Below are 26,261 nucleotides of genomic sequence, written 5' to 3'. Positions count from 1 at the left end.
TGAGAGGTGGAGGCAGGTGCATTCCTTGAGCTTAAGAGTTGGAGACTGCAGTGAGCTGTGATCCTGCTACTGCATTTTAGCCTGGGTGACAGAGTGAGACCTCATCTCTAAACAAACAAACAGAAATGCTAAAAGAAAGTAGTTAGAACCCAGTTTTGATCACACTCTAAAAAAAATGTATAAACAAATAAGGAAATGAATTGAATTACTTTTAAATACTAATTATAACTAATTTGTTAGAGAAACTTAAAAGTATTAGTTACTCATTTGGTTATTTACCAAATATTTATTTGATGGTACATCAGTCTCTGCTAGTTGTTTTTGGTAGAATGATGAATAAGACATAGCACAGCCTAGTGGAAAATACAGACACCCAAAATAATTAAAATGTACTGTGGCAAGTACATTGGGACCTCTTACTCTGCTTGGGACCAATAAAAGAAAACTTCAGAGAGGGATGGTGTCTTGAAGGGTGAGTAAAGAGATTTGCCTGGGAAAAGATGAAAATTTTCAGTAAAGAAAAAAAAAGTGATAGGGCAGGTGGGCGTGGTGTCTCATGCCTGTAATCCTAGCACTTTGGGAGGCCAAGACAGGTGGATCACTTGAGGTCAGGAGTTCGAGAGCAGCCTGGCCAACGTGGTGAAACCCCATCTCTACTAAAAATATAAAAATCAGTTGGGTGTGCTGGTACGTGCCTGTTGTCCCAGCCACTTGGGAGGCTGAGGCAGGAGAATCGTTTGAACCCGGAAGGTGGAGCTTGCAGTGAGCCGAGATCACGCCACTGCACTCCAGCCTGGGCAACAGTGTAAGACTTTGTCTCAAAAAGAAGAAAAAAAAGAAAAAAAAATTAATATGTGTCACGTGCTAGGCACTGCCTTTGGATGTGGTAGCAAGATTTTCCATTTTTTGTGGGCCGCACAGTTTGGTGGGTGGAATCAGATGAGACAATAAACATTCAATTACGATACATGATGTTAGTGCCATGGTCGAGAGCTATGTGAGTGTATGTTTGTGTGAGGGAAACCAGGGAAAGTTCCAGGAGGAAGTGATGTTTCAGTTTCCTACCACAGAGATAGGAAAGAGCACAGAGAATTCTGTAGTTCCTTGTAGCTGGAACTTGTTGTAGGTAGGGAGGGTAGAGGCAGGAAAGTTCTGAAAGTCTAGAAAGGAAGGTTGTGGTTCTGAGATTTTTTTTTTTCATGAAAAAGTTTAATTAATTTCCTCTTGGATATATAATGATGAACCCAGTTAGATTTTATATAGAGGTTAAAAAAATTAAATAATATATGTTTTTTCCCCCTTTTAGTATTTAGCCTTGCAGGACCTGATGTTGCTTTCTCAATATTCTCCTTCACGAAGACAAGAAGTTTTTAGCCTCAGCCAACCAGGTATTGCTAAAAGTAATAGACCTGATTAGGCATATGTGTGTAGAAAGTAATTCACTTCAAGTTTTTGGTGAGAATGATGTATTTAATAAAATATCAGACGTCGGTGAGTCCATTAAATGAAGTATTGAATTAAATCTTACACAACTTAAGCGTTTATTTCCTTCAGCTCCTTCATTTCCTTAACCTGAAGAAATTATGCAGTACATTGACAATTTTAGGGCAGAAAAATACAGTTTAAGAATTCTGAAAGTTTGGCTGGGCGTGGTGGCTCACCTCTGTAATCCTAGCACTTTGGGAGGCCAAGGTAGGTGGATTACTTGAGCTTAGGAAATTGAGAACAGCCTGGGCAACATGGTGAGACCCTTTCTCTACAAAAAATACAAAAAATTAGCCCAGCGTGGTAGCATGTGCCTGTAGTCCCAGCTACTTGGGGAGCTGAGCTGGGAGGATTGCTTGAGCCCAGGAGGTTGAGGCTGCAGTAAGCCAAGATTGCGCCACTGCACTCTAGCCTGGGTGACAAAGTGAGACCCTGTCCCCCTCTCCACCCCAAAAAAGAATTCTAGAACTTTTAATGCTATGAAGGATCTTAAAAATTAGGTGATCTAATCTCTAGATGGGAGATTTAAGTCTCAGAGATTGGCTTAAATAAAGTTAATGTCAGAATTGGAGTAAGAGTCCTGTCATTTGGCTCCATGTACAGGGACTCCTCCTTCTGCTATGCTACTCTGCCTCCCTTTAAAAAAAAATTAGGAAGAAACTAGATTTGATGGTGGCTCAAGGATGCTCTCAGCAACTCTGAAACACTTATCCACTGTTCTTGCCATGTTGTTCAAGACTGTGACTTTGCCAGTTCTCTGTTGTTCCTGGAGGGAAAACAGTCCAGTCCCAGGCACCGGTGGGAAACAGAACCTGGGTAACTTTTCTTTTGTTTTTTTAAGAGACAGAGTCTCACTATATCACCAGACTGGAGTACAGTGTCATGATCACAGCTCACTATAACCTCAAACTCCTGGGCTCATATCTTCTCACCTCAGCTTTTCAAGTAGCTGGTATTATAGGTGCACACCAGGTGTGCACCACCACACCTCGCTAATTTTTTTTAAAGTTTTGTTGAAACACGGTCTTGCCGTGTTTCCCAGGCTGACCTTGAACTCCTGGGGTCAAGCAATTCTCCTGCCTTGGCCTCCCAAAGTGTTAGAATTACAGGTGTGAGCCAGTACACCCATCCAGCTTTCCATCTTCTTTTTAATGATTTCTTCATTATTTTGCCAAGCTTGCGAATTACCAGATAAAACACCGGATAATAAACCTTCTACAGTTAAATGTTACATGGAAATAAAATCCAGTTATATAAAAATATAATTGACTGGAACCACTCTCCTTTTAGTAGCATGAGAAACCCAGAACTGATACTGTGGAAAATTAGCTATAACAATGCTTTTCTATCAGATTTGAGTTAACCTAGGAATTCTATACTCTAAATGTTTTTTACCAGAGATTCAGGTAAACCGTAAAAGGGTGGCATTTGCTCTGCCAGAGAGTGTGCATTCTAGCACATAGTAAAATTTAATTGGCTGGGTGCGGCTCACATCTGTAATCCCAGCACTTTGAGATGCTGAGGCAGGAGCATCATCTGAGGTCAGGAGTTTCAACATGGTGAAACCCTGTCTGTATTAAAAATACAAAAATTAGCTGGGCTTGGTGTTGCACACCTATAATCCCAGCTACTCGGGAGGCTGAGGCAGGAGAATTGCTTGAACTCTAGAGGCAGAGGTTGCAGTGAGCTGAGATCCCACCACTGCACTCCAGCCTGGGCAACAGAGCAAGATTCCATCACAAAAACAAACAAACAAAAATTTAATTGGATGGTTACACAGTTCCTAGTGTACCCAAATTACAGTAGTACAAAATATCCTGAGGCCTAGTGATAGAGTATTATGCGTGTGTGTTTGTAGGTGAAGTGGTATTCCTTCTGAGTTGTGCAGTGCAGGGAGTATTTAAGGAGAGATCCAAGTGAAGAGGGAATGATCATTTGGCACATAGGATAGGGAAGCCAGTTTTCAGTGGACTTCTCTGCTATTTATGCATAATGAACCTTGCTTGATTTTTATATAATAACTCTAGGAGACAAAGATCTCCTATGAGAAATAAGGGAATTTTTAAAGGAATAGGACGCAGTAGTTTAAGTTAAATAATAAGATAATAGATCTGTAAGCTCTCTGAGTGTGAAGTGTGATCATTATTAATGAGTCATTCTCACAGATGTAACAGCAAATAGGGGCTATTATATACATGAAAATGTAAGGAAGCCCAGGGGTCAGACACAACAGTTTAGAGGTCACTGGGGACCATGGAGGTGCATCTCATTGGACATCCTAGTGTTCATTGTCTTAGTTCATTGTTCACAGTCATAGCAGTCTGTTTAATACTGCTAGTGAGGTAACCCTGGTCTTTCTCACTCAACCTGTGATCTAGTGTTTGGCTTTATTTTAGCGACCAATTTGAGAGGTTTTTTTTCTTTTTCTTTTTTTTTGGTATGTATGTGGTAAAATAGTAAAATAGCAAGGTTTTGCTTGTAGACTTTTGGGAAACTTAATTCATCCAAATATTCATTGAACTCCTGCTGTGTATTAGATGTCATGAGTATAAACAGTAGCTTCACTAAGAAAAGTGGGTCCTGATGCAAAGCGTAAAGTAGAATTTCTTACTGACCTTTTCCCCCACTTCAAGAGGAGAATATAAGATTATTTACATTTTAAAAGCTGGTGTTTGGACCTCCTAGGTGGACATCCCCACAATTGGACAGCCATTTCAAGGGAGTGTTTGAATCTTTTAAATGGTATGACTCAGAAACTGGTTCTCTATCAAGAAGCTGCAGCTACGAATGGGAGAGTGTCTTCATCTTACCCAGTGGAACCTAAGAAATTAAATTCTCCAGGTAATCCCTAGGACTACTAAGAGGGGAAAACATTTACATTTTATTTCCTAAGAAAGATGTCCGTAGTACACTGGGTGCGGTGGCTCATGCCTATAATCCCAGAACTTTGGGAGGCCGAGGTGGGCGGATCACAAGGTCAAGAGATTGAGACCATCCTGGCCAACATGGTGAAACCCCGTCTCTACTAAAAATACAAAAATTAGCTGGGCGTGGTGGCATGTGCCTTTAGTCCCAGCTACTCAGGAGGCTGAGGCAGGAGAATCGGTTGAACTGGGGAGGCGGAGTTTGCAGTGAGCTGAGATTGCATCACTGCACTCCAGCCTGGCGACACAGGGAGACTCTGTCTCAAAAAGAAAAGGGAGAGATGACCGTAGTTAATCTAAGGATACATATATGAGTGTGAGGTGTATATTTTTAGGGAAAATTGATCCAACATGGCATCTCATATTGAACCAAAAAAAAGACCTGGGTATCATTGCAGATTGAAAAAATTAAGCCCAAGACATCACGTTGTACACTCTAAGTATGTGCAGTTTTTCGTTGGTAAATTTCAAACAAATTAAGTTCAGTGTGGTGTTAGCATTAAAAACACTACCAAAATGATGGCTATTAAATAGGAGACTTCAGCTTACTTTAGTACAAAGCCAAGTGAATTTTCGCAGATAATATTCGATGTTGTTCTGGTTGCAGTAGCCCAGAGACAAAAAGTTGCTGTCCCAGAGAAGAGCAGCTGAGACGATTGGGTGATTTGGGAGTGGGGCATAATGTTAGTACCCCCTCCATTTAAAAGACAAAAGCTGAGAGGAAGTAGAGGTGGAGGAACCTGTCTTGTTCACCAGATCCCTTAAGTAGAAGATACCTGTGAATGTAAGACTGATAAAAGGACTTAATGTTTCACGTGTTTTGGAGCCAGGCATTTAGTGAAAATGGATGAAACTGGCTGGGTGAGGTCAGTGGTGAACCTGCAAGGACGGGCTTCATCTGAAGGGGGAAGCTGTTGGTTAGCCCTGCTTCATTGTTCCCGTATGGGACTTTGGATCCCATTTGTGAACTTCCGGTCTTTTTGAAAAAGAGAAGGCTGAAATCTCAAAATTTTGAGGTGAAATCTTTTAGTTTTTAAACATTGGCAACTAATCTTGATACTTAAAAATCACTATATGGATCAAAGCAAACTCATCGAGTTTCAAAGTCATTACTCTGGTGGGGTCATAGCCCCAAAACAAATAGATTACATATGAAAAATGATTTAAATAAATTCACACATGTCAGATTTTGAAAGGTTTGAGAGTGTTTCAGATGTTAATCAACTTTCAGATCAGCATTCCTCTATTCAACAAATACTTATTGAATTCCTACTGCATACCAAGCAGTGTGCTGGAAGCCAGGGAATCACAGATGAAAAACACTCTTGGATCTGACCTTTTAGTGGAAGGCACACAAATAATGATGCAATATAACTGCCAAAAGGAAATCTGTCCAAAAGGAGTCCGATTGGGTAAGATGATGTTTGATGATGAAAGGAAGCCTTGTTTGCAACAAAAAAAAATTTAGATTTTATTCCATAGGGATATGGAGCCATTGGAGAACTTTGAATAGGCTAGTTCCATCAAATTAGCATGTTAGAAAGATCATTGTAATTCTGAGTTGGGTAGATCATGAGTCTGACCAAATATGGAGCATTCATTATTGTAAGTTTTTGTCATATACCATCACTCAGCCATATTTGGAGGAATAATTGTAAAACTCTTAAAAACTCCAGTCTTAATTTTTTTTTTTTTTTTTGAGACGGAGTCTCACTCTGTCATCCAGGCTGGAGTGCAGTGGCCGGATCTCAGCTCACTGCAAGCTCCGCCTCCCGGGTTTACGCCATTCTCCTGCCTCAGCCTCCCGAGTAGCTGGGACTACAGGCAACCACCACCTCGCCCAGCTAGTTTTTTTGTATTTTTTTTAATAGAGATGGAGTTTCACCATGTTAGCCAGGATGGTCTCGATCTCCTGACCTCGTGATCTGCCCATCTCGGCCTCCCAAAGTGCTGGGATTACAGGCTTGAGCCACCGCGCCCAGCCCCAGTCTTATTTTTAAATTGATTTTTCAAAGATTTCTAATTTCCATTAACTTCTAAAAAGTCATATAATGGGCCAGTTGTGGTGGCTTACGCCTGTTAATTCCAGCCAGCACTACGGGAGGCCGAAGCAGGCAGATCACTTGAGGTCAGGAGTTTGAGACCAACCTGGCCAATATGGCGAAACACCGTCTCTACTAAAAATATAAAAATTAGCTGGCTGTGGTGTTGTTGCACACTTATAGTCCCAGCAACTCAGGAGGCTGAGGCAGGAGAATCACTTGAACCCGGGAGGTGTAGGTTGCAGTGAGCCGAGATCATGCCACTGCACTCCAGCCTGGGCAACAGAATGAGACTCCTTCTTAAGAAAAATAAAAAAAAGAGAAAAGTCGTATAACGAAAATTTGGTATTTGGGATGTTTAATTTCTTATATTTCTTATGGTGGTTTTATTAAGATGGAATCCAGCTGGGCAAGATGGCTCACATCTGTAATCTCAGCACTTTGGGAGGCTGAGGCGGGCAGATCATGAGGTCAGGAGGTTAAAACCATCCTGGCCAACATGGTGAGACCCCGTCTCTACTAAAAAATACAAAAATTAGCTGGACATGGTTGTGCGTGCCTGTATCCCCAGCTACTTGTGAGGCTGAGGCAGGAGATTCACTTGAACCAGGGAGTCGGAAGTTGCAGTGAGCCAAGATTGTGCCACCCACAGCACTCCAGCCTGGCCATAGAGTGAGACTCCATCTCAAAAAAAAAAAAAAAAAAGAAGATGGAATCGGAATCCTAATGCAGTGTATTTGTTTTTGTGGTTTGTGCTGGAGTGGCAAGAAAAGTTCCTTTGTTTTTGTATAACAGACTCTATTACTAAATTGGAGAATCATAAGATGACTTTTGAAAAAGTTGTTTACAGATCAGATTTATAGATATTCTGGGCAAATTAGCCTTTGGTGTGACTTTTGTTAACTTGAAAGAACTTTCAGGCCAGGTGTGGTGGCTCATGCCTGTAATTCTAGCATTTTGGGAGGCCAGTGCAGGAGGATTCCTTGAGCCTAGGAGTTCAAGACCAACCTGGGAAACATGGCGAAACTGTCTCTACAAAAAGTTAAAAAATTAGCCAGGCATGGCAGCGTGTGCCTGTAGTCCTAGCTACTCAGGAAGCTGAGGTGGGAGGATCGCTGGAGCCCTGGAATTTGAGGCTGCAGTGAGCCGAGATTATACCACTGCACTGCGTCTGGGCTACAGAGCAAGATCCTGACTCAAATAAAAGAAAAGAAAAAGAAAAAGGAAAGGAAAGGAAAAAACTTTGGAGAAAATGGGGTAAGGTTAATATTTTTTTCCTGTATATGTTCACAATATAGATTTGTTTGTTCAGTCAAGTAATACTTAAAATAGTAATGCAGTAAAACTGGATGGATTCTAATGCAGTAATTAAAGTTGCCAATTAGAAATAAAATGTGAATTGATGAGTTCATTCAAAATTGCTTAAAGTTAGATAAACTGACCTTGAAGATGAAGATATTCATGGAGGGGGAAAAAAAAACAAGAGAGACTATATCAGTCTGACAGAAGAAGATGTATAAAGCTCTTTGAGTGGAGCTTGAATTGCAGTAGTAAAATCTGAATCTTGAGACTGTAATCCTAAATGGAAACAATCTACTGAGCTTTGGGTAAATGCGTTAAACAAAAATTTGGTATGTGTAAAATTTGAAAGCATTGCTTCTAGCCCGCTTGGATCAGATTGCCTCTTCAGCACTGGATCTGTTCTTTTACAGAAGAAACTACTTTTCAGACACCAAAATCTAGCCAGATGCTTCGGCCTTCAGTGCCACCATTAGTTAAAACATCACTGTTTTCTTCAAAATTGTCTACACCTGATGTTGTGAGTCCCCTTGGGACCCCATTTGGCTCTAGTGTAATGAATCGGATGGCTGGAATTTTTGATGTAAACACTTGCTATGGGTCACCACAAAGTCCTCAGCTAATAAGAAGGGGGCCAAGATTATGGACATCAGCTTCTGGTGAGAATTATATATTTTCTAAGATTTTAAATGTCATAGTTGCAGAGTATCAGACAGCCTAAGTTCTTATCTTGCCTTTTCTTTTTTAAAAATAGATCAGCAAATGACTGAATTTTCTAATCCTTCTCCATCTACCTCTATTAGTGCTGAGGGTAAGACAACGAGACAGCCCAGTGTGATTTATTCATGGATTCAGAATAAATGTGAACAGGTAGGATGATATGGTTATAGGATGTATATTTGCATGTAAAATTGAGAACGTTAGGGATCTCACATGAGTAAGTCATCAGGAATAATAAGGGTTTTTCTCTTGATGCTTCATGTATTAAGTTGACTCAAATGAAACAGCCAATATTTGACTGGTTTGAGCTATACACATTGTAATTTCATATGGCTTAACCTGATAATCTGTGAATTATTTCATGTAAGAAATATTTGAGTTCTTTATATATCCAAGGTATGCTTTTAGGCACTGGGAAAAAAGCAAACAAAACAGAGTCCTTGCCCACGTAATATTTACATTCGAGTGAGGGGAAATCAGTGAGTAAGCAAATGTATTATATTCTGTTTCTCTGAAATATAAAATATCATTAATTGTAAGACTTATGTACTATTAAGAAAAAAATGATACCTTAAACCATGACATGCTATTATTGACTGTAAGATGCATCTCAATAGGTCATATTCAAGATATGGAAAATATGCATAAGAAGGAAGACATTTGAAATGTCTTAAGTCTTATCTAGAAAAATAGAGCAAGGAAGACAGAGAGTTCCTAGGGGAGTGGGTATCATTTTATGTGGAGTGATAAGGGGAAGTCTCACTGATAAGGCAATGATTGATCAGAGACCTGAAGGGAGAGCAGGGAGCAGCCCAATGGATCTGAGATGGGAATGGACTTGGCTTGTGTGAAGAACAATGTGGATACCAGTGTGGCTGGAGCAGAGTAAGTGAGAGGAGAGTAGTAAGTGGGTGATAAGATCAGAAATGTAACAGACACCCAGGGCTCACTGGGTCCGTCGGCTGTAGTAAAGACTGGCTTCATCTCTGAGTGGGATGGAAAGCCACTGTGTGGTCTTGCCCACAAGAATGATATGATGTAACTTACATTTTGAAAGTGCTACTCTAGGGGCTGTGTTGGCACTAAACTCTTGCAAGGTAGGTGTGGAAGCCCAGTTAAGGCTGTTGCAGTAATCTAGTGGGAGATGGTGGTATCTGTGAGCAGAGTGGTTGTGGTGGGGGCTGTAAGATGTGGTCAAGGTCTAGGTATGTATTTTAAAGTAGATGGAATAGGATTAGCTTATGGTTTGGTTGTGGTGTATACTAGAAATAGTGTTAACTGTTAAAGATTTTGGCCTGAAGATCTGGAATAATATAGTTGCAATTTATTGAGTTGGAATTTACTGATGTTTCTGGAGAAGGAAATTTGATAGAGGTGAGGGGAGGGAAATCAGGAGTTTGATTTTGGAGATGCCAATTTTGAGATACCTATGAGACAACCAGGTGAAAATACCGAGTAAGAAATTAGGCATATAGCAGTAGTGTAGGGGAAAGTTGTGGACTAGAAATGTAACTTTGGAAGTTTTTAGAGTATAGATAGTATTCAAAGCCATGAGACTCGATGCAAACTCTTGAATGAAATACAGAAGAAAAGAGATATCGAAGAAAGGGGCCCTCCAATGACTAAAGGTCTGGGAGATGAAGAATAGCATGGAGACTGAGGAGCAGCCTCTGAGGTGGGTAGAAAACCAAGGAAAGAAAGAGTTTCAAGGAGGAGGAGGTGGAAGTATCAGATGCTGCTGATGGGTAGCCTGGGCGGGAGCTAAGAATTAACTGTTGAGCTAGAAATGTGGAGGTCACTGAGTCCTTGACAAGAGCTGTTGGCTGGAGTAGTGCGGACAAAAGCCAAAATGCATGAGTTCAGGAGAGATTGGTAGATGAATTGGAGACCACAAGAAAAGCCACATTTTTCAAGGAGTTTGTTGTAAGTGGAGCAGAAAAATGGGGCAATAGCTGTGAGGAATTGAGGGGTCAAGGAACTTTTTAAAAATTTTGAGATGGGTTCTTGGTCTGTCTTTTGCTCAGGCTGGAGTGCAGTGGTATGGTCATGGCTACACTGCAGCCTTGAACTCCCGGGCTCAAGTGATCTTCCCACCTCAGCCTCCTGAGTAGCTGGGACTACAGGTGCATGCCACCATGCCTGGCTAATTTTTTAAATTTTTGTTTTTTGTAGAGACACAGTCTTGCTATGTTGCCCAGGCTGATCTCAAACTCTTGGCCTCAAGCAGTCATCCTGCCCGAGCCTCATAAAGTGTTGGAATTACAGGGGCGAGCCACCATGCCCAGTCGGGAGAAATTATAACATGTTTGCTGATGGAATGACTTTATTAATAGGGAATTAATGGTTAAAGGCATTTTATAAACTTCAGGATCCCATATGGCTTTATATGCCATTAGTACTGCTGTGTCACTTTTACCCAACCAGACATGTGCTGCTTACTGCAGCCTTCTGACTAGTCGTGCAGCTTTGGGTGAGAGTATGGTAGGAGCAGATTCACTTTTAAGTTAGTTCGGTTAGCTTTTAGCTGATACTAAGAACATTTTTTCCCCCGGGATTGTCAACTAGTAGAAAACTACTTTGTGTCTTAAGATATTTTTTTTCCTGTAATCTCAGCACTTTGCGATGCCAAAGTGGGAGCATTGCTTGAGCCCGGGAATTTGAGACCAGCATGGGCAACATGGCAAAACTCCATCTCTACTAAAACTACAAAAATTAGCTGGGCGTGGTGGTGCATTCCTGTAGTCCTAGCTACTTGGGAGGCTAAGGTAGGAGAATCACCTGAGCCCAGAAAGCAGAGGTTGCAGTGAGCTATGAATATGCCACTGCACTCCAGCCTGGGTGATAGAGTGACACCCTGTCTCAAAAAACAAGATTTTTTTTTCCCTGTGAGAGAAAGATTCTCTTTTTTGGGGTATTAAGAGGTTAAAGGGCAGGACAGTTATAGAGAATTGAGAAATAATATGGCCTTGAAAAATATCTCCAGTCTGTAATCCTAGCACTTTGGGAGGCTGAGGTGAGAGGACTGCTTGAGCCCAGGAGTTTGAGACCAGCCTGGGCAAGATGGTGAGACCCTGTCTGTACAAAAACATTTAAAAATTAACTAGGCATGGTGGTATGCCTGTAGTCCCAGCTACCCAGGAGGCTGAGGTGGGACAATCTGTTGAGCCCAGGAATTTGAGGTGGCAGTAAGCTGTGATCATATAACTGCACTCCAGCCTGGGTGACAAAGCGAGACCCTGTTTCTGAAATAAAAAAAAAAGAAAAAAATTTCACCAAAATCACTTAGAATTTTTTTTTTTTTTTAAATGTCAGGCCTTTAATTTGGGGGTTAAATGTGTATACATGGGAATACAGTTTAGGTTAGTTGGCTCATCTTGGTTATCTAATTTATAGTACAAAGGTATTTAATTACATGGCGTATCTAAGTATTCTTTGCCCACAAGATGTGAAGTGTTTCATTTTTTTATTTAAGTTAGTGTCTGGAAGAACTAGGAAATGTGTTATATTAGAATAGAATTTAAAAGGTAAATGTGTTAATTCTTCCTTTTTTCCAACTCAGGTTAAGAATTTCTTGTCAAAACGGGTGCTGATAATGTATTTTTTCAGTAAGGTAAGAATATGTGGTTATAGCGTTGGGAATGGGGAGGGAGGAAATGAAATATGAAATAAAGTAGCAGATAGGATCTGACTTGTAAATATTTTATAGCTTAATCCTATCAAGCCAGGCAGCTTTGCATAGTGCTTCACTGAACCTCCGTTTTAACAATAGTTGCCCTAGACACACATCTCACTTCAGTGGCTTCCGAAGCTTGACTGTCTAGTTGCCTCTCCAGTCTCTTGGCTGCTGGCAGCTTTGTGTTGATAGGCAACATGGACCCCTTCCTGCTGTCTGGATCTTCACAAAGTGAACAAATTTGTGTGACTATCTGGTGCTTCTTGACTCATGTCCTACAAGCATCTTTGTGACCAGTTTGGTGTTCAAAAGAGAGATGATGATATCACAGGTGTTAAATTTATGATGAATAAAAAGTTATAATTCAGACCACACATGAAATGACTCCCCAACTTGTGTATCCGCTGTTCCAGCTGCCACAGGAGAGAAAATCTTAGTTGTAGAAGCTAAAGATTCATTCCTGTTTTTGCTGGCTGTGGCTATTGTGTCTTTAATCGTTTGATGTGCAAAACCTTTGCCCTTATGTAGGAGAAAGAATTTTTTTTTTTAGTTTTTAAAATCTAGCCTCTCTTTCTGCAGATATTGCAGTATTATCTAATGTCACACTTACTCCATTAATACCTTCAAGTGAAAGTTTATATTGGCATCTGTTATATTTATTATTTGGGAGTCATACTCTGGTGGAAAAAGAGGTCTAAGCAACCCTGATAGAGTATAGATAACACATAACACAGTCATTTCAGGGGCTTGAAACTGCTTTTCCACTATGGTGGAAGGGACGATCCACCCAACTAGCCATTAACCTTTACCAAAAAATAATCCACTCTGGGCTACCCATTAGAGGAAGGTGTCTTGTCTTCCACCAAAAGGAAGAGAGTTTGTCTGAAGTTTTACTTCAGTGCTTGATTTTAAAAGAAGGGGAAAATAACTCACCGTGAGTGTCTTATGTGTGCCATACTCTGTTTTCGCTTCAGTTCCCTCATTTAATTCTAACAGCATTCCTGTGAGATATGTATTCATGCCGGGCGCGGTGGCTCAAGCCTGTAATCCCAGCACTTTGGGAGGCCGAGATGGGCGGATCGCGAGGTCAGGAGATCGAGACCATCCTGGCTAACACGGTGAAACCCCGTCTCCAATAAAAAATACAAAAAACTAGCTGGGCAAGGTGGCAGGCGCCTATAGTCCCAGCTACACGGGAGGCTGAGGCAGGAGAATGGCGTAAACCTGGGAGGCGGAGCTTGCAGTGAGCTGAGATGCGGCCACTGCACTCCATCCCGGGCAACAGAGCAAGACTTCGTCTCAAAAAAAAAAAAAAGATATGTATTCATTTTACAGATAAAAAGTAGCCAGGTGTGATGGTGGGCTCAGAGGAGTCAGGTAGCTAGCCTAAGGCACAGAGACAGTAAGTGGCAGACCACATGGTGACCAAGATCTCCTGTTTTCTTGAAAGTGAAAGGCTAATTTTGATCACAGTTTTGCAAGTGGATCTATTATATGATAAATTATAGACAGTGCTGCTATTTGATGTTAAAAAATGTAACTTAATAGGCTTGTTATATGGTACTTAATAGGCTTCATTGGGTAAATAACCAAAGACAGCATTTGTTAAAATGGACAAATTGTTCCACCCTATTCCATGGTGGTATGTTAAAGAAGGTTAGGCAGCGTGAAATCATGTCATTTGCAGCAACATGGATAGAATTGGACATCATAATTTTTTTTTTTTTTTTTTTGAGATGGAGTCTTGCTGTGTCACCCAGGCTGGAGTGCAGTGGCACGATCTTGGCTCACTGCAAGCTCCGCCTCCTGGGTTCACTCCATTCTCCTGCCTCAGCCTCCCAAGTAGCTGGGACTACAGGCGTCCGCCACCACCCCTGGCTAATTTTTTGTATTTTTAGTAGAGATGGGGTTTCACCATGTTAGCCAGGATGGTCTCGATCTTTTGCCATCATGATCCTCCTGCCTCGGCCTCCCGAAGTGCTGGGATTAAAGGTGTGAACCACTGCGCCTGGCTGGACATCATAATCTTAAGTGAAATAAGTCAGGCACAGAAAGATAAATATTGCATGTTCTTACATATGGAAGCTAAAAAATTTGATGACATGGGAGTAGAATGGAAAGATAACAGAGACTGGGAAGGATGGGTAGAGAGGGTAGGAGGAGGGTGGAGAGAAGTAGGTTAAAAGGTATAAATACACAGATAGATAGAAGGAATAAATCCAGTGTTTGATACCAGAGTAGGATGATTACAGTTCACAAAAACGTATTATACTCAGGTGATGGATACCCAAAATGCCGTGACTTGATCGTCATGCATTATATATATGTAACGAAATTTCACATGTACTCCATAATTTGTACAAATAAAAACATTTTTTAAACGAAGGTTAGGTGGTTTTTCTTTGAGTGGGGTTGAAGGTAGACAATTTAAGAGCGATAACAAGTAGGCAGTTTTGTTGTTGTCTTTATTTTGTTTTTTTTTTTTTTTTGAGGTGAAGTCTTGTTCTGTCGCCCAGGCTGGAGTGCAGTAGCGCGATCTTGACTCACTACAGCCTTTGCCTCCTGGATTCAAGCAATTCTCCCACTGCAGCCTCCCAAGTGTCTGGGACTACAGGCATGCGCCACCACGTGGGCTAATTTTTTGTATTTTTAGTAGAGATGGAGTTTTACCACGTTGGCCAGGCTGGTCTCAAACTCCTGACCTCAGGTTATTGGCCCTCCTTGGCCTCCCAAAGTGCTGGGATTACTGACGTGAGCCACTGCGCCTGACCAATTTTTTTATTTTTATTTTTTATTTATTTATTTATTTATTTATTTTTTTTGAGATGGAGTTTCGCTCTTGTCGCCTAGGCTGGAGTGCAATGGCATGATCTCAGCTCACTACAACTGCCGCTTCCCAGATTCAAGCGATTCTCTTGCCTCAGCCTCCCAAGTAGCTGGGACTACAGGCATGTGCCACCACGCCCAGCTAATTTTTGTATTTTTAGTAGAGACAGGGTTTTACCGTGTTGGCCAGGCTGGTCTCGAACTCCTGACTCAGGTGATCCACCCACCTTGGCCTCCCAGAATGCTGTGATTACATGCATGAGCCACCACGTCCGGCCATCCCAGGCTGGAATGCACGGGTGTGATCTTGGCTCGCTGCAATCTCAACCATCTGGATTCGAGCAATTCTTCTGCCTCAGCCTCCCAAATAGCTGGGACTACAGACGCATGCCAGCAAACCCAGCTAATTTTTGTATTTTTAGTAGAGATGGGGTTTCAGCATGTTGGCCAGGCTGGTCTCAAACTCCTGACCTCAAATGATCTACCCACCTTGGCCTTCCAAAGTGCTAGGATTACAGGCATGAGCCACTGCACCCAGCTAAGTTTTTTTCTTTTTCTTTTTTTTTTTTTTGAGATGGAATTTCACTCTTGTTGCCCAGGCTAGAGTGCAATGGCACAATCTCAGCTCACTGCAGCCTTCACCTCCCGGGTTCAAGCGATTCTCCTGCCTCAGCCTCCTGAGTAGGTGGGATTACTGGCGCCTGCCATCATGCCCAGCTAATTTTTTGTATTTTTAGTAGAGACGGGGGTTTCACTGTGTTGGCCAGGCTGGTCTCGAACTCCTGACCTCGTGATCCACCTGCCTTGGCCTCCCAAAGTTCTGGGATTACAGGCCTGAGCCACCGTGCCCGGCCCCAGCCAAATTTTTTAAAAAGAGTTTCTGTAACCATTCACTTAAGTGATCTTTGTACTAATCCTCCGAGGTGGTTTGAGTATATGTAACTTTAAATTAGAAACTGAGGCACAGAGATTTAGAGACTTGGCAAGAGCCACACAATGAGTTGATGGTAGAATGCTTTGTTGTATTAAATGAGTAATCACCAAGTTAAATATAAAATAATTTATTTTAAATTTTAATTATTGAGAGGCAGCTGTGAATTTTTTATTTTATAGTCTACATATTTAATTAAAGGAAACAATGGAGTTTTCAGGGGAACTCACTTAAATGTTTTTGTTTTTATTTGTAGCACCCAGAGGCCTCCATTCAGGCTGTTTTTTCAGATGCCCAAATGCATATTTGGGCATTAGAAGGTAAGCATTGGCTGTGAACTGTAACTGTGATTTTAACTGTCAGTTAAATATTGAAGTATCATCCATGAAAGATGAAAGGTCAGTTCTGGTCCTTGATCTCAGTCTTTGAATGTACAGATTCGTTTTTATATCTTTGTTTTATTTAGATCATTTTGAAAAATATATTTAGGCGTACTTCGATTTGGGCACAATTTTTTCTTGTATGTAAGCAGAGAAACTGAGCCTGGGTTCTTTTTTTTTTTTTTTTGAGACAGGGTTTTGCTCTGGTCCAGGCTCAAGTGTAGTGGTATGAACACGGCTCACTGTATCCTCGACCTCCTGGGCTCAAGCAATCCACCTCAGCCTCCTGAGTAGCTGGGGCCACGGTTGCACACCACCACACCCTGTTAATTTTTGTTTTAAAAAAATTTTTTGGGCCGGGCGCAGTGGCTGAAGCCTGTAATCCCAGCACTTTGGGAGGCTGAGACGGGTGGATCACGAGGTCAGGAGATCGAGACCATCCTGGCTAACACGGTGAAACCCCCGTCTCTACTAAAAAATACAAAAAACTAGCCGGGCAAGGTGGCGGGCGCCTGTAGTCCCAGTTACTCGGGAGGCTGAGGCAGGAGAATGGCGTAAACCTGGGAGGCGGAGCTTGCAGTGAGCTGAGATCCGGCCACTGCACTCCAGCCTGGGCAACAGAGCAAGACTTCGTCTCAAAAAAAAAAAAAAAATTTGGACCAGTTGCAGTGTCTCACGCCTGTAATCCCAGCACTTTGGAGAGGCCAAGGCAGGCGGATCACCTGAGGTCAGAAGTTCGAGACCAGCGTGGCCAGCATGGTGAAACCCCTTCCCTACTAACAACACAAAAATTAACCAGGCATGCTGGCATGTGCCTGTAATCCCAGCTAGTTGGGAGGCTGAGGCTGGAGAATCACTTGAACCTGGGAGGTGGAGGCTGCAGTGAGTCGGTATCATGCCACTGCACTCTAGCCTGGGTAACAGAGCGCAACTCCTTCTCAAAAAAAAAAAAAAAAAAAATTTTTTTTTATAGAGATGAGATTATCCAGTCTGGCCTCGAACTCCTGGGCTCAAGTCATCTTCCTGCCTTGACCTCCCAAAGTGCTGAGATTACAGGTGTAAGCCACCACACTTAGTCTTTTTGTTTGTTTGTTTTAAGAGATGGAGTCTTGCTGTGTCTCCCAAGATGGAGTTCAATGGCATGATCATAGCTCACTGCAACCTTGAACTCCTGGGCTCATGCAGTCCTCCTCCCTCAGCCTCCTGAGTAGTTTGGACTACAGGTGCATGCCACCACACCCAGCTAAAGAGACAGGGTCTTGCTATGTTGCCCAGGCTGTCGAGCCTGGATTCTTTTGTATCTTTCTCTACTTCAAAAAAGTGCAACAGATAGATTGTTTTTAACTTATGTTAACTTATGTTAATTATGAAAACTTAGTTGTTAAAGAGCTGTTTCTTTTCATCATATAGATACAACCTTCTCAGTGCTTAAATGATGCTCAGAGGCCTTTGCTGACCATTCTCTGAAAAGTATCGTCCTCACAAGCTGTATGCCCTTACCACATGGTTTTTTTTTTTTTTTTCCTGGCACATATTATTACCCAACACTATATTATTTTTAAAATTTTCTTCCTAATAGAATGTAAAGCCAGAGACTGTTATTTTATTCATAACTAATGCAGTTGAGTACTTTTTTCAGTGCCTATTCCGATTTTTTTGCCCATTTTTCTATTGAATTGCTCCTCTGTTTATTTATTTATTTATTTTTTATTTATTTTTACTTTTTATTTTCGAGACAGTGCCACTCTGTTGCCCAGGCTGGAGTGCAGTGGTGTGATCTTTGCTAACTTCGACCTCTGCCTCCTGGGCTCAAGTAATCCTCCCACCTCAGCCTCCCGAGTAGCTGGGACTATAGGTTTGTGGTGCCACACCTGGCTAATTTTGTATTTTTTGTAGAGAAGGGGTTTCACCATGTTGCCCAGGCTTGTCTCGAACTCCTTGGTTTCAGCGATCTGCCCACCTCAGCCTCCCAGAGTGTTAGGATTACAGGTGTGAGGCACCATGCCCAGCCTTTATTTCTTTTTATATTCAGAATATTAATCCTTTCTAAAATAGATGTATTTCAAATAGTTTTGCCTAATTTTGATTCACTTTTAACCTTTTTTTCTTTTTTCCCTTGAGGTCTGTCGCACTTAGTAGCAGCATCATTTACAGAGGATAGATTTGGAGTTGTCCAGACTACACTACCAGCTATCCTTAATACTTTGTTGACGCTGCAAGAGGTAAGCAATCTGTGGGTTGGGAGGGGGTAGAGGTCATCTTCCCCTCCCACCCAGTGCTTTGCTTGTTTCCTATATATCACATTTATCGAGTGACAGAACATGTTGGAAGTTAAAATAATGTACTTTTTCGCCCTCAGGAAATTACAATCTAAAAGACAGAAAAGAGGCCGGTGTGGCTCATGCTTGTAATCCTAGTGCTTTGGGAGGCTGAAGCTGGAGGGTCACTTGAGGTTGAGAGTTTGAGATCAGCCTAAGCAACATGGCAAGACTCGGTTTTTACAAAAAATAAAAAATTAGCTAGCCATAGTGGTGTATGCATGTAGTCCCAGCTACTCAGGAGCCCGAGATGAGAGAATCATTGGAGCCAGGAGTTTGAGGCTATAGTGAGCTACCATTCCACCACTGCACTGCAGCCTAGGTAACAGAGCGAGACCCTGTCTCTATTTTAAAAAACAAAACTAAAAGTTTAGGAAGAGAAAACTTTTAATCTGCTTATAACATTTTACAGAAACAGAAAAAGAAAGTATACTAAACCTGTAGGGTATGCCCCTGGTATTAAACACATTGTTTAAAATACTAGACTTCTGTTCACTGACAAAAGTGAATCCTTACACAATTTGTAGCTACCGAAAGTGACCTGTAATTAAATGACCCTTGCAGATAAAGTGCCCTTTTGGGTTGAGGCTCAAGAGCTGAGGCCAATAGATGCCTATCACCAGGCTTGATGGCTAGTTTTAACTAATAGGTTTTCTTGGTCCTAGACTTAAAGAAGGGCAAAAAATAAAACACATGCTTTCTGCTTTGCAGCAGGCTTCTTTTTCTAACTTCATGTTGCTTGGTACTTTTTATGTCACCTTATGTCACATGACAGCTGTAAACACTAAGTGCTAGAGGCATGTAGAGATAGCATCTGGAGGCCAGGTACAGTGGCTTGTACCTATAATCCCAACACTTGGGGAGGCTAAGATGGGCAGATCACCTGAGCTCAGGAGTTCAAGACCAGTCTGGGCAACAAGGTGAAACCCTATCTCTACAAAAAAAAAATAGAAAAATTAGCTAGGCACAGTGGTGTGAGCCTGTAGTCCCAGCTACTCGAGAGGCTGAGGCAGGAGAATTGCTTGAACTCAGGAGGCGGAGGTTATAGCGAGTGGAGATCGTGCCACGGCACTCCAGCCTGGACCACAAAGCGAGACCTTGTCTCACAAAAAAAAAAAAAGCATCTGGTGGATATAGTAGGCCTTCTGGAGGAAGTGGAATTGAACTAGGCTTAAATGATAAAATGATAAAACTGGTGCATCTTTTGGTCTTGGGAAACCATTTAAGATATGAAGAGAAGCTTGGGCAACATGATGAAACTCTGTCTCTACAAAAAATTTTTAAAAAATTCGCAGAGTGTGGTGGTGTGTACCTGTAGTCTCAGCTACTTACGAGGCTGACAGGGGAGAATCTCTTGAACCCAGGAGGTAGAGGTTGCAATGAGCCAAAATTACACCATTGCACTCCAGCCTGGGTGACAGAGTGAGACCCTGTCTCAAAAAAATAAAAGATAACGAAGAGAAAATATGCTTCTCCATTTCTTTCTTTAAAACTCAATTCATTTTACCTATTAGAAAATCTTACCCATCAAAACCAGTGATTTTTTTGCTTTGAGCACTTTTTGTGAGTACTTTCTCATGTGTGTTACTTGAGATGTGTGTGTCTACATGGATAGTTTTATTATTTGTACTCTTTCCCAAGTACCTTTCTGTAAATAAATAGTTTCCTAGTAATTCCCTGCAGCTTCGAGTATTTGGTTTTTCTGACTGCACAATAGGATGACCATGATTTGGGCATATCTTTGATGCTCATAACATTATTTTTTTCCACTCTCTCAGTATAGTTAAAATAACAATAATGGTACAGTGCTTATAGTCTAGAGAGTAATTTGATATCATTATTATTTGATCTTTATAACTATCTTGTGAAGTCAGCAAGGTGGAAGTGTTTTCGCCCTTTTTTTAATAGATGAGGGAGGCTTAGTAGTGCAGCAAACTTACCTCAGATCTCACACACAATCTCCTAGGTGGCAGAGCTGGGAGTAGAGCCCAGTCTGATTGCAGGGCATTAGCAGTGCAGTAGACCTGGGAAGAAGCTACAGATCCACATCCCTTCCCCGCTTTTTTTTTGGTTGAGACAGAGTCTCTGCTCTGTTGCCCAGGCTGGAGTGCAGTGGTGTGATCTCAGCTCACTTCCACCACCGTATCCCGGGTTCAAGTGATTCTCCTGCCTCAGCCTCCTGAGTAGCTGCGAGTACAGGTGCATGCCACTATGCCCAACTGATTTATGTATTTTTTTCTTTTTTTCTTTTTTTTTTTGAGTCGGAGTCTTGCTGTGTCGTCCAGGCTGGAGTGCAGTGGTGCGATCTCGGCTCACTGCAAGCTCCGCCTCCTGGGATCACACCATTCTCCTGCCTCAACCTCCCCAGTAGCTGGGACTACAGGCACCCGCCACTATGCCCAGCTAATTTTTGTTTTTTTAGTAGAAACAAGGTTTCACTGTGTTAGCCAGGATGGTCTCTATAATCTGCATTAACTCATTCTTGAGAGTGGAGTCCTCCTGACCTAAACACCTCCCATTAGGCCCCACCTCTCAACTCTGGTGCATTGGGGATTAAGTTTCTAGCACATCCTTTTTGAGTGACAAATTTAAGTCATAGCAGGCCCTGTTTACTTAGAAATGGGAGTTGGAATGGAGAATACTTTGGAGGATACTTTGGAGGGGCAGAGTAGAACAAGGCAAAGCAGCATATTTTTGGATGTTGAGAAAAGATAGAACAAAGAGAGCAGGACCAGTGACCTGATACTTAGCTTCTCAGTATAAAACTCCTCCTTATGTGGGCTTATAATGTCTATTTTCCCTTAAGCCACATCATGGTCAACCTTTTGGTCATGCTCTGCCATCATCAGATTTTGCAAACTGCCTCACAGTCTTCTTTTTTTTTTTTTTTCCACTCTACATCCTGAGGTTGATTGTAATGAGTAATTCAGAGTCTGTGTGGGTAATCTGCCCGACACCCTGTCTGCACAATTCTTTGACTTCCTCCTCTTCACTACCCATTTGTATACCCTCTCAACCCACAACTATCACCTAGGCCCAATTATCCCCTGAATACTCCACCGCCAGAGCTTGAAACTCCAGGATTCTACCCTGTAAGCTAGAGTCCTTAAATGTTTTTGTTCCAAGGATTCCTTTGGCAGTCTGTTGAAGCCCATGAACTTCTTCTCAGAATCATGTTCTTAAATGCATAAAGTGCTTAGGATTAGAAAGAAAATCAGTTATATTGAAATATAATTATCAAGATGTTAAATTTATGATACAGTAATATGTGGTTTTTAATTATTGCATTACATAACAAGATCTGTCAGTGAGTCCAGTAACTTATTTTGAGGTAGGGATAAGATGAATGGTATTTCAGGATAACTGTAACAATTGTATTGAGATACGGAGATATTGGTGATTTCTGTTGGTGACAAAGTCACAGGAACTGCTAATGCTACTACGATTTGTTGCTTACATTCATAGTTGAAGGAATTGCTGGATTTTAATTAGATCTTAGTAAAGATAAATGTGTAATTCAAGTTTGTACCCCTGGAATTTTTCCCTTAGGTCTATGGACCCAGTGTAAGAGCCCTTGCTCCAGGTGCAGCCCTTTCATGTCCTTGCTGCTTCTGTACAGTTTCTTTGATCCTACCAGGATTTCCAGTTCCTTTTCCCCATGTTCTTTGTCTTTCAGCTCCCTCCTGACTACGTATATGCCTTTCTGTATCCAGTTTGGACCTTGTAGTCTATTATTTCAACCACTTTATTACCAATTCCTTCAACTCCTTTGTCCCCATGTCCTTGAGCTGCACCCATGTGGCAGTTCCACTATCCACCCATTCTCTTGCCGATCCCTCCTGCCTTGCTTCAGGATCTTGGCATTTTTGTCCTGAATTATTACATCCTCTTGCCCCTATAGACTCTCAACTGAGTTACTTCATGCTCTGATTCCAGCCACTCTGCTATTCCCATGAGTCCTCTGCTCTTATAACCACCATAGACTATTCAGTCTCTGCCTCCCACCAAATATATCTTATTTTCTTAACTTGACTCTAACTCTGCACATGCTGCCTTTTTTTTCCTTTTTTGTCTAGAACATATTTTTCTCCTTTGGTCTGACGCTACTCTATAACTCCCCCCTCAATACTTCATTGTCTTTATTGACTTTTATTGTCTCCTCTTCATATTAGCCAGAGTAGAGGTGGGGACTTTGTCTTACCTCTATTCCCATCATCTGATATAGTAGCTGGCAAATGACAGGCACTTATTTAATGCTTGTTGGATGGCTGCTGGATTGCGTCATTGCTGGTTCAGTGGACAAAGGCTTCTGTTTTGGGGCTTAAATTTAGTGACAATTCTGATGCAATGGGTTGATTAAAATGCTCCCAAACCATCTTTTTGTTTTGAGAGGCAGGAATGTGATGTGACTCATATGATCCCTGTTATATATTTTTGGCTTTCTGTTCTTTGGTCTAGAAGGGATCAAAGTGAAGACAGTAAGTTCTAAGTATCTCTGTAATTTAAGGCAAGTTGTACATTACTGGCTTCTGGGTGTTACTAAGGAACAATTGTGTGGAACTGTTGTATCCTTTTGTTTTACTTTTCAGTATCAATAACATCAGCCATTTCACTGAATCATTAAAGGCAAAATGTGAAAGGGAAGGGGAGCCTTTCACTCTTCAAACTATTCAGAGGGCAAGGAGTAGAGTGATGGAAATGCTAGCTAGCTCAGTGGTTTCTGCCAATGGCCAGACCATCCTGGAGATCACAGTTATTATAAGGGACATACATACTTTCATTTGAATGATTACCATTCTCCAGCATGTTTGCAGCTGTTTTCTCAGATGTTTTTACATGCTGTTTTGGTTAATTAAAATACAAATTCATTTGAAAACATTGCTGAATTCATAGTAGTTATTTCCTTTATCAGTGGATGGACAGCAAGTATTAACCTCTGGAAGTCCACAGGATTTTACTGTTGTTTTTAAAAAGGGTGCTTACATACAAAATATTAGGAACCAAAATGACATATTTTATAATTAAAATTTTTTGGCTAAATGCGTTGGCTCATGCCTGTAATCCCAGCGTTTTGGGAGGCTATGAGGCAGGAGGATAGCTTGAGGTCAGGAATTCAAGACCAGCCAGGGCAACATAGTGAGACAGTATCTATAAAAAAACTTGAAAAATTAGCCGGATGTGATGATGCTAGCCTATAGTTCCAGCTACTTGGGAGGCTGGGGCTAAAGGATCATGTAAGCTCAGGAATTTGAGGCTGCAGTGAGTTATGTGACTGTACTCCAGGCTGGGCAACAGAGTGAGACCCTGTCTCTAGGAAAAAAAAAAAATTAAACTTAGTAAAATATACATAACATAAAAATGACAATTTTTAATCTATTTTTTAGTGTATGGTTCTATGACATTGAATATATTCACATTGTTATGCAGTCATCAGCACCATCCATCTCCAGAACCTTTTCGTCTTTAAAATATGTTTTACATTCTTTAGATAGCCTTGGTTTCTGTGCAAAGGCCGATGTCATCCTGATGAAGTTGATCAGCCCTATCTATTATATTTTTTTGCCTCATCATTTGAAGGTCAAATTTTGATGTACTTGGAATATTGATGTTTACCTTTATGCCATTCACAGATCCATCCCTCCAGTAACTATTTAATTATCAAGCAGTTAGCATGTGATACGATACAGAATGGAAAAAGACAGGGTTCCTGCCCTCCAGGAGCTTCCAGGATGTAAAACAGATAATCATACAAAGAACTACAGTTGTAGTCAGTGCCACTGTGCAGAGAAATGCAGGATGAGGCTGGGCACGGTGGCTCACGCCTGTAATCCCAGGACTTTGGGAGGCTGAGGCGGGTGGATCACCTGAGGTCAGGAGTTTGAGACCAGCCTGGCCAACATGGTGAAACCCTGTCTCTACTAAAAATACAAAAAATTAGCCGGGCGTGATGGTGGACGCCTATAATCCTAGCTACTTGGGAGGCGAAGTGGGAGAATCGCTTGAACCTGGGAGGCAGAGGTTGCAGTGAGCTGCGATTGTGCCATTGCTCTTCAGCCTGGGCAACAAGAACAAAACTCTGTCTCAAAAAAAGAAAAAAAGAAATACAGGGTGATCAGAGAACATATGACAGGTGAATCTGAGCTAGTCTTGCAAGTAGGGGATAGAGAGATGTGAGATAATTAATAGCTCCTGGAGAATGTAGGGGTTGGAAGGAGGAATGGGGGAAAGAAGGGAATATTCTTGAGGTCTGGAGCTATGGATTTGAAGGCCCAGATACCCTTGACCAACATTGTACCAGTCAGAGTCTATTCTTGGTTTCTGTAAAGTCCTATGCTGCTTTACCTAACATTTGCATAGTATTCCAAAAGAAATTGTTTAAAAAAATTTTTTTTGTAAAACCCTGTGAGGTTAAAAGAAGGCTCATCCTGAAGTCTCTTTTAGAAACTATTTTCTGTGTGAGTACAACTTATTCATGATTGTACCTAGTAAATGGTTGAGTCAAAATTGGAAACTAGGGTTTTGAACCTGAAGTCCTTTGCAGGCCACCCTTTTAGATTACCTTTGGGAGAGCTTGGCAGAGGTTTGCATTTCTTAACCTCCTTTTTCACAATAGAATGGCAGTATGGCAGATGTGTCAAAGTGTGAGATCTGGAGTCAGACTGACTTGTGTCTGAATTCCAGCTTCTACTGTTTCCTAGTTGGAAAATAACATTTATTATATTTCTTCGAATCTAAGATGCCATTAGTTGGAACATATATCTTCATTTCAGAAAGCATAAAATGTAAAAACAAAACCAAAAAGTATAGAACCAATAAATATGGCAATCTCTAAACATCAGTTTTTGTATCTGGAACATGGGAACGATGATAATGATAGCTAGCTAACTTATACGGTTGTGAAGAATAAATGAGATTATCTCTGTAAAGCCCTTGGCATGTATGACCCATAATAGGTGCTTAGTAAAGGTTAGCTCTTATTACTTTGTTGTCATTATTCCTATGCTGCATGACTTTTTTTTTTTTTTTTTTTTTTTTTGCGTGACAGAGTCTTGCTCTATCACCCAAACTGGTCACTGCAACTTCTCACGCTGGGCTTAAGTGATCCTCCCACCTCAGCCTCCCAAGTAGCTGGGACCACAGGCATGCACCACTATGCCCAACTAGTTTTTTGTACTTTTAGTAGAGACAGGGTTTTGCCATGTTGCCCAGGCTGCTCTTGAACTCATGAGCTCAAGCGATCTGCCTGTCTCGGCCTCCTAAAGTGTTGAGATTTCAGGCGTGAGCTACTGCATCCAGCCACACGATAATTCTTATACAGGAGAAAAGATCTTTCAGATTAAAAGAAAGGTTAAGAAAAAGTATTGCTGTCAATGCTATTAGCAAGCAATCTAGCAGACATAGTATCAGATACCCAGTTTAAACCATTCATATATTATCTTCATAATTTTTGTCATAACTATATTATCACATACTGTTGTCATTTAGTCATATCTTATTTCCCTGAGCTTGTATCTACTTAGTGTTTTAAGTCATTCATTTATTCTTTTTTTTTTTTATTATAAAGAGATAGGGTCTCCCTTTGTTGCCCAAGCTGGTCTCCAACTCCTAGGCTCAAGCGATCCTCCTGCCTTGGCCTCCCAAAGTGTTGGGATTACAGGCGTGA

The 26,261-nt window shown here is 41.4% G+C and overlaps 2 protein-coding genes across 2 annotated transcripts in view; one reads left to right on the top strand and one right to left on the bottom strand.

Annotated features, from left to right (window-relative positions):
• Positions 1-26,261, bottom strand: part of MRPL37 (mitochondrial ribosomal protein L37) — a 911,410-nt gene that overhangs the window by 415,711 nt on the left and 469,438 nt on the right. The window lies entirely within an intron of this gene.
• The window catches only part of NDC1 (NDC1 transmembrane nucleoporin), a 67,616-nt gene that overhangs the window by 27,935 nt on the left and 13,420 nt on the right, over positions 1-26,261 (top strand). The window contains exons 10-16 of the mRNA XM_050803088.1: positions 1,307-1,388; positions 4,171-4,326; positions 8,164-8,409; positions 8,505-8,620; positions 12,030-12,080; positions 16,157-16,220; positions 18,402-18,502. Coding sequence (XP_050659045.1) covers positions 1,307-1,388; positions 4,171-4,326; positions 8,164-8,409; positions 8,505-8,620; positions 12,030-12,080; positions 16,157-16,220; positions 18,402-18,502 — 816 coding nt within the window. The remainder of the gene's footprint in view (positions 1-1,306; positions 1,389-4,170; positions 4,327-8,163; positions 8,410-8,504; positions 8,621-12,029; positions 12,081-16,156; positions 16,221-18,401; positions 18,503-26,261) is intronic.

This window comes from Macaca thibetana, chromosome 1, assembly GCF_024542745.1.
Source record: "Macaca thibetana thibetana isolate TM-01 chromosome 1, ASM2454274v1, whole genome shotgun sequence".
NCBI lineage: Eukaryota > Metazoa > Chordata > Mammalia > Primates > Cercopithecidae > Macaca > Macaca thibetana.
Note: the sequence above shows the minus strand (reverse complement) of the source record. Positions and strands in the feature narration are given on the sequence as shown.